Source organism: Vicugna pacos, chromosome 15 (genome assembly GCF_048564905.1).
Source record: "Vicugna pacos chromosome 15, VicPac4, whole genome shotgun sequence".
Classification (NCBI taxonomy): Eukaryota; Metazoa; Chordata; class Mammalia; order Artiodactyla; family Camelidae; genus Vicugna; species Vicugna pacos.
The window spans coordinates 1,237,039-1,249,931 of NC_133001.1; the positions used below are offsets into that span (position 1 = coordinate 1,237,039).

Here is a 12,893-nt window from a genome sequence, read left to right on the forward strand (position 1 = left end):
GAGGAACATGGTTCCATACCACTTTTTGTTTTATTTTGTTCCGTTTTGTTCCCTATGTCTCTAGGGTGTTGTAAATGGAACCATCAAACGTGCATCATTTTGGTTTAGCAAATTGAGGGATGATGCTAGTTTTTAATTAATTTAAATTTATAATGAATATTTATTGATTCAGTTTTACTGCATCAAACTTATAGGGAATTGATTTTCTAAAATTGTTTCCCAGAACACTGCAAGATGTTTATTTTATGGTCATGAACTAATCTACTGTGTCAAGAAGTACTGGGAATATGTACTTTTGAAACAGTAAGTTGGACACAGCCAACTGGAAAACGGAAGACACATAACCATGTCTGTGGTCTTTATGCAACAGTTTCACCAAGGCCTCTCTTACTCCAAATATTCTTCCCTCCAGTTCCTTTGTTGTTGAAGCGGGATCCATGCCACTTAGATCAACACCACTCAGCTCCCATCCTCACTCGCCTCACCACCCTGTCTCCAGTGTCAGAGCTCCCCTGTTGATTACCACCAACTTAGCATTTCAAAAATACAAACCTGACCATGTCACTGCTGTTTGTACAACTCTGGGTCACAGAAGGTCAAGAAATGAGTCTATAAAGTAAGGCAGGAAAGGAGGAGCTATTGGAGCAGTTAACTCTCCTGCCTGGGAATCTGTCTGACCTTTGTTGACCCGGTTTCTTTTCTTTGTCCTTGAGTGAGTTCCCCTGGCCCCAGCCACCTAAATTCATCCAAGGGTAATGTCGGCTCACCATTCAACACTGAATTCCAGGGTCTGCTCTCAACCTTTTGTTTACAAAATTTACATGTCACAGGCAGAACTGATGCATCTTTATGAGCTGTAACTTTTCTGCATGAATATCAAGTCATACCATGTATTTAATTGAACCTATTTGCATATAAAACTGTAGGTTCAAATTCCTTGGGAACAGCAACCATATAGCGTTCAGATTTTAATCGCATTTAGCTATTATTTTGGGTTATAACATAGCATAGGAAATACTCATTAAATATTTGAATAAATGAGTTTGGATATTTGATATCCTGTCTCTCTTTCTTTGTGCGGTAAATTACATACCTCAAAACTCAACTCAGATGGCACCTCATGGAAGGAAACTCCCCTAAGCTTTTCTGCCATTCAGAGTTTATAGTTTTCCCTCTGTCCCTTATGAAATTCTGCATTCTAAACCTACCACCTGGTAAGGACAATTAACCTCTCCGATAGATGCCTCCAGGGTTGGACCACATGAAATAATCTAGCCCGAACAAAGGTGGGCAGAGAGAGGATGGTCTCAGTAATAATTAGCCATGTTGAAATGAGCACGTTTTCTAGACATTATGTCATTTACATTGTCACCAAACAGAAGACAAACTCAAAAGGGGGGTGACTGATATTTTAACTGTTTATGTGGAATAATTACATATTTACATATGAATAGCATGACCAAGAATGGTAAAAGCAACAGCCACATACTCTTTACCCAGACTCACCACTTACTGACTTTGTACCATTTTGCTTCACCATTCCTCCCCATTAAATCAATTACATAGCATCTCATGACCTTTTTCCTTTAAATACTTTTATTATGTGTTTCCTAAGAATATAGATATTCATCTATAAAGTCATAGTGTAGTTATCAACTTTAGTACATGTAACAGCAATACAGTATGATTATATAATACATTTTGAACGAAGAAGTATTCAAAAATTGAAGAGTTTTCTTGTACAGGAAAGGAATTCTTTTTTTTAACATTTTTTATTGATTTATAATCATTTTACAATGTTGTGTCAAATTCCAATGTAGAGCACAATTTTTCAGTTATACATGAACATATATATATTCATTGTCACATTTTTTTCTCTGTGAGCTACCATTAGATCTTGTGTATATTTCCCTGTGCTATACAGTATAATCTTGTTTATCTATTCTACATTTTGAAATCCCAGTCTATCCCTTCCCACCCCCCGCCCCCTTGGCAACCACAAGTTTGTATTCTATGTCTATGAGTCTGTTTCTGTTTTGTATCTATGCTTTGTTTGTTAGTTAGTTTGTTTGTTTTTTAAAAGAGGGGTGAAAATGAGATGAGACACCATGGTATGAAAGTCTGAGGATTAATGTTGGCATAGGATTCTAAACTTTTGATGTGTAGGGAGAAGGCAAAATACATTAATATCAAAGTTTCTTACTTTACAGTTTCTTGAAAGCTCCCATTCAACATTTTCTTCAGAGCTCCCATAACATCCTTATTCCTCAGACTGTAGATTAAAGGGTTTATCACAGGAGTGAGTATGGTGTAAAAGACAGATACCATCATGTCCTTCTCAGGGCTGTGGTAGGAGCTGGGGAGCATGTAGGTATAAACGGCAGCCCCATAGAAGAGGATGACCACAGTCATGTGGGAAGAACATGTGGCAAAGGCCTTCTTCCGGGCCTCTGCTGAGTTCATCCTGTGGATGGTGAGGAGGATAAAATAGTAGGAGCCTGAAATGACTGTCACAGGGATGAGGAGCATGAGGACACAGCACAAGTACATGAAAATCTCATAGAGGGAGGTGTCTGAGCAGGAGAGCTTTAATACAGCAGGGACCTCACAGAAGAAATGATGGATCGCCCGGGATCTGCAGAAGGGGAACATCATGGTGATGGGAGTAAACAAGAAGCCATCCACCGAGCCCAGAAACCAGCAGCCAGATGCCAGAGAGAGACACACCCTATGGTTCATGAAGACAGGGTAATGGAGAGGATGGCAGATGGCCATGTAGCGATCATAGGCCATGGAGGCTAGAAGGAAAAACTCTGAACCTGCTAGGGTCACATAGAGGAACATCTGCATCCCGCATTCAGGGGCTGAGATCTTATTCACACCCAAGACTTGGTCCATGAGCATCTTGGGCACGGTGACGGAAATGTACATCACGTCCATGAGAGACAACTGGCTGATGAAAAAGTACATGGGGGTGTGGAGGTGGGTGCTGGAGTATATCAGAAAGATCAGGATGCTGTTTCCAGACAAGACCATCAGGAAAATCACAAAAATGACTGCACAAAGGAGAGCTGGGTGCTCTGTCTGGCTGAAGAGTCCCACCAGGATGAAACCTGACATGTCAGTGTGGTTGGTCATCCAGGTACTGTTCTCCATGAGGTTCGCCCTGGACCACTGAAGAGAGCTTTGAAGTTAATGGATCCTCAAAGGAAGCTACCCATTGAAATGAATAGTTACTGACTGTGTGTGTATGTGTGTGTGTGTGTGTGTGTGTACCAACCCAGTTGTGCTAACAGGAGGAAATCCCTTTGTTCTGTATACATGGAGATTTAAAATTACCTGTAAGTCTATGAATTATCAGAAAACTAGGGGCAGAAGAATTGAGATTATCTGATGGTGAAATGCTTTTCATGGAGAAAAATGGACATTTGCATAGTCACTGGCCTATGAAAACACACCAAAAAAGTGAATTATTTTAAGAGAAATATTACACTTCCGTAGAATTTCTGTTATAGAACTTGGAATTTCATTCTCTCTCTGGTTTAAGAATCCACCTTGGTTCTTAAAAACTCTTGGAGGCATATTCCATATGAGAAAGATTTAAAAATGAACTGAAACACAATTTAAAGAAAATCTATACAAAACATTTGAACACCTTGTCCTACAGGATTAGATGATACTGTGAGGCATTGTGGTTGTACAGAGTGAGCCTCGGGTCTCCAGGAACAGACTGTGGTCCTCATCAATAGTCAGTCTCTCAGATATCCTGGGAGCACCGTGAGAGAAGCCTGGAATCTGAGGCTGGGCTGCTGTGGGCCTGGATTATCCTCCACCCACTGTTTCTCTGTTCACGCTATATAAAAAGAGGCTAAAAAATAGTGTTGGGTCTCAGGTATGATTAGGATTAGATGAGGAAAAATAATAAAAGTCTTAGAACACTACCAGTTACAGATGAATAAACCTGTAACACATCCTGTTTGTTTAGAGTGTTAATATCTACCATAGTAACTGTGCAGAATCTGTGTAAGAGATGGCTGTTATTATGAGTCTCCGATGATATAAGACGCATTACATCAGTTCACCAGTTTTAGTATCTTTATGCATTTTAGAATTTGGATTTAGTAATTTGTGTACAAATTATGTGTGAATATGTTTTACATATATATACATACATATATTATACATTTATTAATATATATATGCACATATACATCCAATCATTTTAAAGAATACATAATTTTAAGTAAATATATGTATATATGTATGTAAATATATACATATATGTATGTAAATAAATGTATATAAATATATATGTATATAAATATATACATATAAATAAATATATGTATATAAATATACACATATAAATAAATATGGATAAATATGTAATATATATTTCTTATTTTAAACCTGTTTAAGCAGAGACTTATATAGGAACCCATCTTATTTCTGTCTATTACATGTTTTTCCGTGTTGAAATTCACCTTCTGAAAGCATCTACCATTTGCGGTAAATCTCAGGGGACAAGAAATGGGATTTTGAGGGTCACTGCCATTTGTCAGACAAGGCTTTAGTTATTTTCCCAAATGTTTTCTGCTTAAAACATATAACAATGAATTATTCATGGAAGCTGTGATGAAGAGAGGAAAGCTGTGCACTGAGATATTTCTGACTCTAATTTACTGTTTCCTCCTCTATCTTGCTGATTATAGCCAGCCTCTGTATTAGACGCTGAAGCTGAATTAAAGACAAATTAAACTTGGTTAGCTTTAAGGAGATCACGGTCAGTCTATTCAGGGAGAAATATTATGTAAATGTGATGTAAAGTATGATTTAAAACTAACCGCAAATTTAAAAAAAAAGAAATATAGACAAAGAATGTCTGACTCAGTAATAGTTCCTTCTACACTTTCTCTTACAAAGATTAAACTTTTGCAGCTTCTCAATTTCTGACAAAAACCATTACCAGCAAGAAGAAAACATTGGCTCCTCTTTCTGGGAAGAGTTTAGAGTTGGTTATGATGCAGGAATATTTCAGAAAGAATGTCCAAGTTTCAAATACATTTTATGATAATTCCAAAGGCTAATTATGATATTCAACATATGAACCGTTCTAGGTTCTAGAGGGCTAAAGCAATAGATAACACTGCAGAAATTCTTTGATTTCTTAATATAAACATCCAACAAATCCAGGACACATTGCAATAAAAATTTATACATTTTAAAGATAACCTTTCTATCAAATTCTACCCTCAGTGGCAGATGGAATTTGGATCTGTGCAAAACGTAAAAACAGGTCAATAAATTTCAAAACACACCTCTTGACTAAGTCTATATTGTGGTTAAATAGAAGCAAAGACTGTTGAAGTGACCAATAGATATGAAGACTTTGAAGTTATTTACTGAGTGAAAAGAGGGGGATCAGGAAGGCGCTTGGTGGGCACTGGATGAAGCTCTGCTGCACTTTGGTAAGTGGGGTTCACTGTCATTAAGCCACAATGAACAGCCCACCCAAGACACCAGACAGAGAAGGGGACACACTGTACAGCAGCTGTCCCCCACTCCCCATTCACTCCTACTCTCCTCTAATCTAATTCCTTGAACTTCATGTGAAGAGTGTAGTGTATATTTAAATTGGGAAATTGTTGGCAGTGATGGTGGAATCATATCCAACCTTACTTGCAGCTCACAGCATTCCAGGAATTTTTCCATTGCTTTACTGAATTTGATCTTGCCCAAGAGCCTGTGAGCCTACCTCCTCACCTCATTTTCTCCTTTAAAATGTCAAAAAAGTCAGGTTGTCAGGGTGTCTGCTTAGTACCACACAACTGAACTTAAGTGAGAACCTTTGTCTTAGCCCAAGAGTTGAAGGCATGGACTGTAACTCTGCCTTAGATATCTTGGGGAGTCTTCTTCCGTAGTAAACAATTTGGGAGAGGTCACCATTGTTAGTTTCACTGAAAACATAAATATGATTAAGACATTTATTTTTGATGTTTTCTAACCCTCAGAAATCACCCATATTCCAAGTAAAATCAGTAACCCTTCCTCTGTAAAGTTTCAGGATCAGAAAAACAAATACGCCATGTAATAAAACAGAAAGAATATATATATTATTTTGTCTACAAATTGTTGAAAACCAAAAACTGACTTCCTAATATATTGCAGTAAATACATCTTATATAAAGAGCTTCAAAAGAAAAAGCACATTTGCTTTTCTCCTTACAACAGTTTTAAAAAAGGAAAAATGTTTTTAACAATTAATAGAATGTGCGAGAAGCAGAAAAGTCAAGAACAATCATTACCCTTTTGGAAGTTCTGTCTCCTTGTCTGGTTTAACCCAGCATCAGATGACGTCGCTGGGCTCATCCAGATGGGCTGATAAAGTGTGTCCAGGTTAAGTGCGCAAAGTGGACCAGGAGAGTGACATCACCCCTGGTTCTGCTATGCCCATTGAGTGAGTGCATCAAGGTTTTTCTGTTGATAAATCCCTTTGAGACTATAAAAAGGAATGCATTTAAGAGAGCTAATAAAGCTAACAGATCGTCCTGTTGTACTTTTCTGGATTTTTGCCTCATGTCTTTCTATAAACCTGCTTTTATTTTTAATCTCAGTGTGTATCACGATGTTAACCAATATGAACAGTAATTGCAAATTTCAACATCACTAATAAATTATTAGGTATGAAAGTATTTTAGTTTCTAAGTAGCCTTTTCATTCAGCAAAATATATTTTCTTCTATGTGTGAGTTACATTTTTTTCTCATTTGAAGTTCTGAAAAATTTGTGAAGTAATATTTTTTTTATCTTTCACTGACACAGACTTTGAAACTCATAGTTCAACTGATTTGTCATAGAAAATAGAATTACTCAGTAATTACTCAGTACCACGGTCAAAGCTGAAATTGTCTTGATCACTCTTAATTAGATTACTTATTGTACAATTTCTTTTGCTATTCACGTGAAATCTGTATTAGTTTAATATTACATTTATTTTTTATCATTTTTCCAATTCATTTAATTTTAGAACATTTGTTTCCCAGTGTCATTGAGATATAATTGACATGTAACATTGTGTAAGTTTAAGATTTATGATGTGATGATATATATTGCAAACTGTTTCCCACGATAAGGTTTGTTGTTAACATATCCTTCAATTTCACATAATTACCATTTTGTTATGGTGAGAACATTAAAGCTGTACCTCATAGCAGCTTTCAAGTATACAATACAATATTGTAAACTGTAGCCAACACGCTGTAGCATGCATACGTTTAAAGTGTACAACACTTTGAAGATGTTGATTTGATAACATCTAAATTGCAAAATGATTAACAATGTAGCTTTAGTTAACACTTCCATCATATCCTATAATTACGATTCTGTGATCATTTCTTTTTTGTGATGAGAACAGTGAAGTTTTACTCTCCTAACAAATTTCATATATATAATCCATAACTGTTAACTATAATCATAAGGCTATGCATTAGATCCTCATAATTTCTTTATTCTCTAACTGTAAGCTTGTTTTCTTTGGCCAACAGTTCCCCATAACTCCCACCCCCAGCCCCTGGTAACTGCCATTCTACTCTTGGTTCCATGATTTTGGCTTTTTTAGATCTCACATATAAGTGATATCACACAGTATTTTGTCTTTCTCTCTCTGACATTACATCTAGCATAATGCCCTCAAGTTTTATCCAATTGCTGCAAATGGCAGGACTTGATCCCTTTTGTGGCTGCATAATATTCTCCTACCTATTTCCATTTCACATTTTCTCTATCCATTCGTCTCTTGATGGACACCACTTTTTTCGTATTTTGGCTATTGTGAATAATGCTGCAATAAACATGAAGTGTAGCAATTTCTTTGACACCTTGTTTTTATTTACTTGGATACATACTGAGACGTGGGATTTCTGGATCACACAGTAGTTCTATTTTTAAAATTCTGAGGAACCTCTGTACTCTTTTTCACTGTACTAAGTCCTATTCCCAACAACAGTTCCTTTTCTTCACATCTAACATAAGTGAGGTGAACTGATTGTACTTTTGATTTGCACTTAGTGATAATTAGTGATGTTAAACACCTCTTCATGTAACTGAGGGTTATTTCTATGTCTTTGGAAAATGTCTATTCAGCTCCTCTGTTCACTTTTACATTTATGAACTCCATTAATTTACAGCATATTTACCTTTTATCAGATATAAAGTTTACAAACACTTTTCTCATTCCATAAATTCCTTTTTAATTTTGTTGATTGTTTCACTTGCTATGCGATACTTTGTTAGATTTGCACAGTCACAATTACTAATTTTGAATTGCGTTGCCTGTGCTTTTTAATGCCAAATCCAAAAAAAAAAAAAAGTTGTCAAGGCCAATGTCAAGAAGTTCTCCTCTGTTCAAATCTAGGAGTCTTATGCTTGAAGGTTATTTGTTTGTTTGTTTTGTTTATGTACTTTAATTTTATTTAATTAATTTATTTTATTTCATTTTATTATTTTATTCTTGTGGTTTCCGGTGTCCTTTTTCCAATATCATTAAATGAAAAAGAAATATCCTTTCCTCCCAGTTTATTATTGGCATTTTTGTCAAAAACTACTTTCGGTGAAAGTTTACTTGCTGGTTCTCTAGTCTGTTCCCTTGATCTATGCATCTGTCTTGATTTTATTTCTTTGTAATATAATATGAAATTAGGAAGTATATTGCCTCGAACTTTGTTCTTCTTGCTCAATTTTTTTTAGCTATTTGGAGTCTCTTAAGGTTACACATTTTAGATTTTAAAAAACTTCTTTGAAAATGCCATTGGACTTTTGCTAAGAATTGCTTTGTATTCGCAAATCACTTTGGGTGCCATCAATATCCAAATAATATTAATCCTTTCCATTTATGAGTGTGGGATATTTTTCTACTTGGGGTCTTCTTCCATATGTTTCATCAATATTTTATGGTTTTTAGTATACTTTTCACCTCTTCAGTTAAATTCATTCCTAAGTATTTTATTCTTTTTTATAGCTATTGTAAATAAAATGGTTTACTTAACTTTTTATTTTGTTAGTGATTTCTGTATGTTGAGTTTGTATCCCGCAACTTTATTTAGCAGGTGTATTATTTTAAACCATTTTTTTAGAGGAGTATGTAGGATTTTATACATATAATCTGCAAACTGAGACAATTATACTTCTTCCTTCCCAATATGGGTATGTTTTATTTTTTTCTCTTGCCTAATTACTCTGGTTCGGACCGCAATACTGGGCTAGAGTGAGAAAGCTTGTGTTTTGCATGATCTCAGAAGAAAATCTTTCAGCTTTACACCATTAAGCATGATGTCAGCTGTGGGTCTGCATAAATGGCCTTTATTATGTTGCGGTACATAACTTGTATATTGAATTTGTTGAGTATTTTTACCATGAAATGAAGATGAATTTTGTCACATGTGCTTTCTTTATGTGTTGAAGTGATCATAGACTTTATCCCTCATTTTGTAAATGCGGTGCATAGCATTTATTGATTTTCTTATGCTGAAGCATCCTTGCATCCCAGGGATAAATTACAACTGATCACAGAGCATGATCTTCCTAATGTGCTCTTGAATTTGGTTTGCTAACTTGCTATTGAGATGACCCAGCATATTGGCCTATAATTTTGTATTATCCTTGTCTAGTTTTGTTATCAGAAAAAATAAAATAAAATAAAATAGAATAAAATAAAATAAAATAATTGAATAAAAGAATTTTGAAATGTTCTCACCACTTGAAAAATTTAAAATATTTTGAAAAATAGTACTATTGTATCTTCTTTTGTTTGTTAGATTTTACCAGTGAAGCCATATGATCTTTAATTTTTCTTTTTGGAGAGGATTGTTATCACAGAATCATTCCCCTCTCCTGTTCTGGACAGATTTTCCATTTTTTATGATTTTATTTTTGCACATTGTATGTTTCTAGGAATGTATCCATTTATTGTAGTTTGCCCAGTATTTAATCGTATTAATATTCATAGTAGTTTTCTTATGATTCTTTGTATAATTCATTCTCTTTCATTTTAAAATTTTACTTATTTGAATCTTCTCAGTCTCTTTTTCTTAGGTAGTCTAGTTAAATCTTGTCCATTTTATTTATCTTTTCAAAAAAATCAAATCTTGGTTTCGCTGATCTTTTCTATTTTCCCTTCATGCCTATTTTACTTATTTCTGCTCTGATCTTTTTGGTTTGCTTCCTTTTGGAAATGTAAGCTTTTTTTTTTTAATTCTCTTTCTAGTTTCGTGAGATACAAAGTTCGATTCTTATCTGAAATCTATCTTTTTTCTTATGTAGAAGTGTATTACTATAAACTTCCCTGTTAGAACAGGTTTTGATACATCCCATAATTTTGTTATCCTGTATTTTATTTTCTGTTTGTCTCAAGATATGTGTGTGTGTGTGTGTTTGTTTATTTATTTGTTTATTTAGTTAAATTTCCCTTCTGATCTATTCTCTGACCCATTGGCTGTTTAGGAGGGTGGTATTTTTATGTATCTGTGAATTTTTCCAGTTTCCTTCTGTTGCTGATTTCTAGTTTTGTATTATTGTGTTCAGAATTGATGCTTGACAATATTGCAGTCTTCTTAAATTTGTTAATGCTTTTATCATGGACTGTTATATGGTTTCTCCTGGATAATGTAATGTTCGTGCTTGAGAAGAATATGTACCCTGCTGTTCAGTAGAATGTTAATCTCTATGTCTTCTAGGTCCATTTGGTTTAAATGTTATTCAGATCTCCTATTTCCTTATTTTTTTTCTTTCTGGATCACACACCCATTGTTAAAAGTGAAATACTGAAGTCCCATGCTATTATTCTATTGCTATCTATATTCCACTGTAGATATGCTAATATTCACCTTATATATTTTGGTGTTCCAATGTTGCATGCACACACATATGCAAGTATTGTAGCCTCCTTATAATTTTACACTTTTATTATTATACAGTGAAGTTATTTATCTTTTGTAATTGATTTTATTTTTTTAATTGAACTAGAGCCAATTACACTATGTCAATTTCAGTGTTCAGTACAATGTCCCAGTCATGTATATACATACATATATTTATTTTCATATTTTTTTCATTAAAGGCTGTCACAAGATATTAAACATAGTTCCCTGTGCTATACAAAGGAAACTTTTAAAAATCTATTTATATATATAGTGGCTAACATTGGTAAATCTCAAACTCCCAAATTTATCCCTTCCCACCCCTTTTCCCCAGTAACCATAAGATTCTTCACTAAGTCTGCAAGTCTGTTTCTGTTTTGTAGATGAGTTCATACTGTCCTTTTTTTTTTATATTCCACATATGTGTGATCTCATATGGTATTTTTCTTTCTCTTTCTGGCTTATTTCTCTCAGAGAGATGATCTGTAGGTCATTCATGTTGTTGCAAATGACATTATTTTATTCTTTTTTGTGAGTGAGTAGTATTCCATTGTATAAATACACCACAGCTTCTTTATCCAGTGAGTTGTTTATAAACATTTAGGTGGTTTACCTTGTTTAAATAGAAGGAAGCCTGTTACAATTAACTAGTTTGACTTCATGTTTGTCTGAATTAAATGAAATATCTATGCCTTTGTTGTTGTTGCTATTTTTGTTGCCATCATTGTATTTAAATATGGTCTTTCTCAGCATTTTCCAGAAAGCAGCTTTTATATCCTGGTTCTTCAGGCTGTAAATGATGGGATTCAGAGTTGGTGGTACCACGGTGTAGAAGACAGACACCATCAGGTCTGAAACAGAAGGAGACTCTGACACTGGCTTTAGGTAGGCAATGGACCCTGTATTGAGGAAAACAGTAACAACTACAAGATGAGGAATGCATGTTGAGAAAGCTTTTGACCTGCCTTTCACGGATGGAATGCTCATAACTGTGGAGAAAATGTGGATATAAGAAACCAGGATTGAAATAAAACACACGATCCCCAAGGATGTTGTGACAATGATGGCTCCAATCTCAGCAACAAACTTCTCTGAGCAGGAAAGTTTGAGCAATGAAGGAATCTCACAGAAGAACTGATGGACAAAATTTGACCTACAGAATGGTAATGAGAAGGTCACAGATGTATTCAGGAGCCCAGAGGCAATCCCACTGAGCCATGAAGCAGCCAACATCTGCTCACAGGCTGCTTTCTTCATGACAACCTGATAATATAGGGGGCGGCAAATAGCCACATATCGGTCATAAGACATCACTGTGAGCAATGTCAACTCTGCACATGCAAACAAAACAACCAGAAAAACTTGTGCCACACACCCAAGGAAAGATATGGAACTATTTTGGGTCAAAGACTGAATGATGGCCTTGGGAACTGTGACAGAGATGAAACAGACATCTAACAGTGACAGTGTCTTCAGAAAAAAGTGCATAGGACTGTGGAGGTGCTGATCCAAAGCAGTAAGAAGAACAATGAGAAGATTGCCAACCAGAGCTGCCAGGTAGATGAATAAGAACAGAACGACATGGAGGACTTGCCCCTCCCGGCTATCTGAAAATCCCATGAGGACGAATTCAGTGATGGACATGCTGACATTGGCCATGATAATCTTCTCTCTGGGACTAGGCAGAAGAAAAACACTGTGAGAATCTTTGTTTAGAGCTAAATATTGTGTAGCTTCATAGATTGAGTTTATATTTTATTTCTGTTCAGTTTATTAAAATGAAATTGTTGGATAGACACAAATTAACAAATATCTCTCTTAGTTTTCCAATTTTAGTTATGCATGGTCCCATATCATAAAATATGTGAGACAATATGGAGGCGTAATTTTTATTTGACAATGTATAATAAGATCTACAAAGTTTTGATGAGCCCATGAAATGGATTGTCTGAATGACAGACCAAGAAAATAATTTGAGTTA

At 35.2% G+C, this 12,893-nt stretch overlaps 2 protein-coding genes across 2 annotated transcripts; both read right to left on the reverse strand.

Annotated features, from left to right (window-relative positions):
- Window positions 1–2,199: 2,199 nt before the first annotated feature.
- On the reverse strand, window positions 2,200–3,156 carry LOC140685823 (olfactory receptor 2T29-like). The gene has a single exon (XM_072938300.1). The coding sequence runs from the start codon at window positions 3,154–3,156 to the stop codon at window positions 2,200–2,202; it is 957 nt and encodes a 318-aa protein (XP_072794401.1).
- An 8,374-nt stretch (window positions 3,157–11,530) lies between these two features.
- Window positions 11,531–12,571, reverse strand: LOC140685969 (olfactory receptor 14A16-like). The gene has a single exon (XM_072938361.1). The coding sequence runs from the start codon at window positions 12,569–12,571 to the stop codon at window positions 11,531–11,533; it is 1,041 nt and encodes a 346-aa protein (XP_072794462.1).
- Between the last annotated feature and the right edge of the window lie 322 nt (window positions 12,572–12,893).

Excerpts from the sequence above, each read along its gene's own strand:
- LOC140685823 (XM_072938300.1), bottom strand. The coding sequence starts at position 3,156 with ATGGAGAACAGTACCTGGATGACCAACCACACTGACATGTCAGGTTTC.
- LOC140685969 (XM_072938361.1), bottom strand. The coding sequence starts at position 12,571 with ATGGCCAATGTCAGCATGTCCATCACTGAATTCGTCCTCATGGGATTT.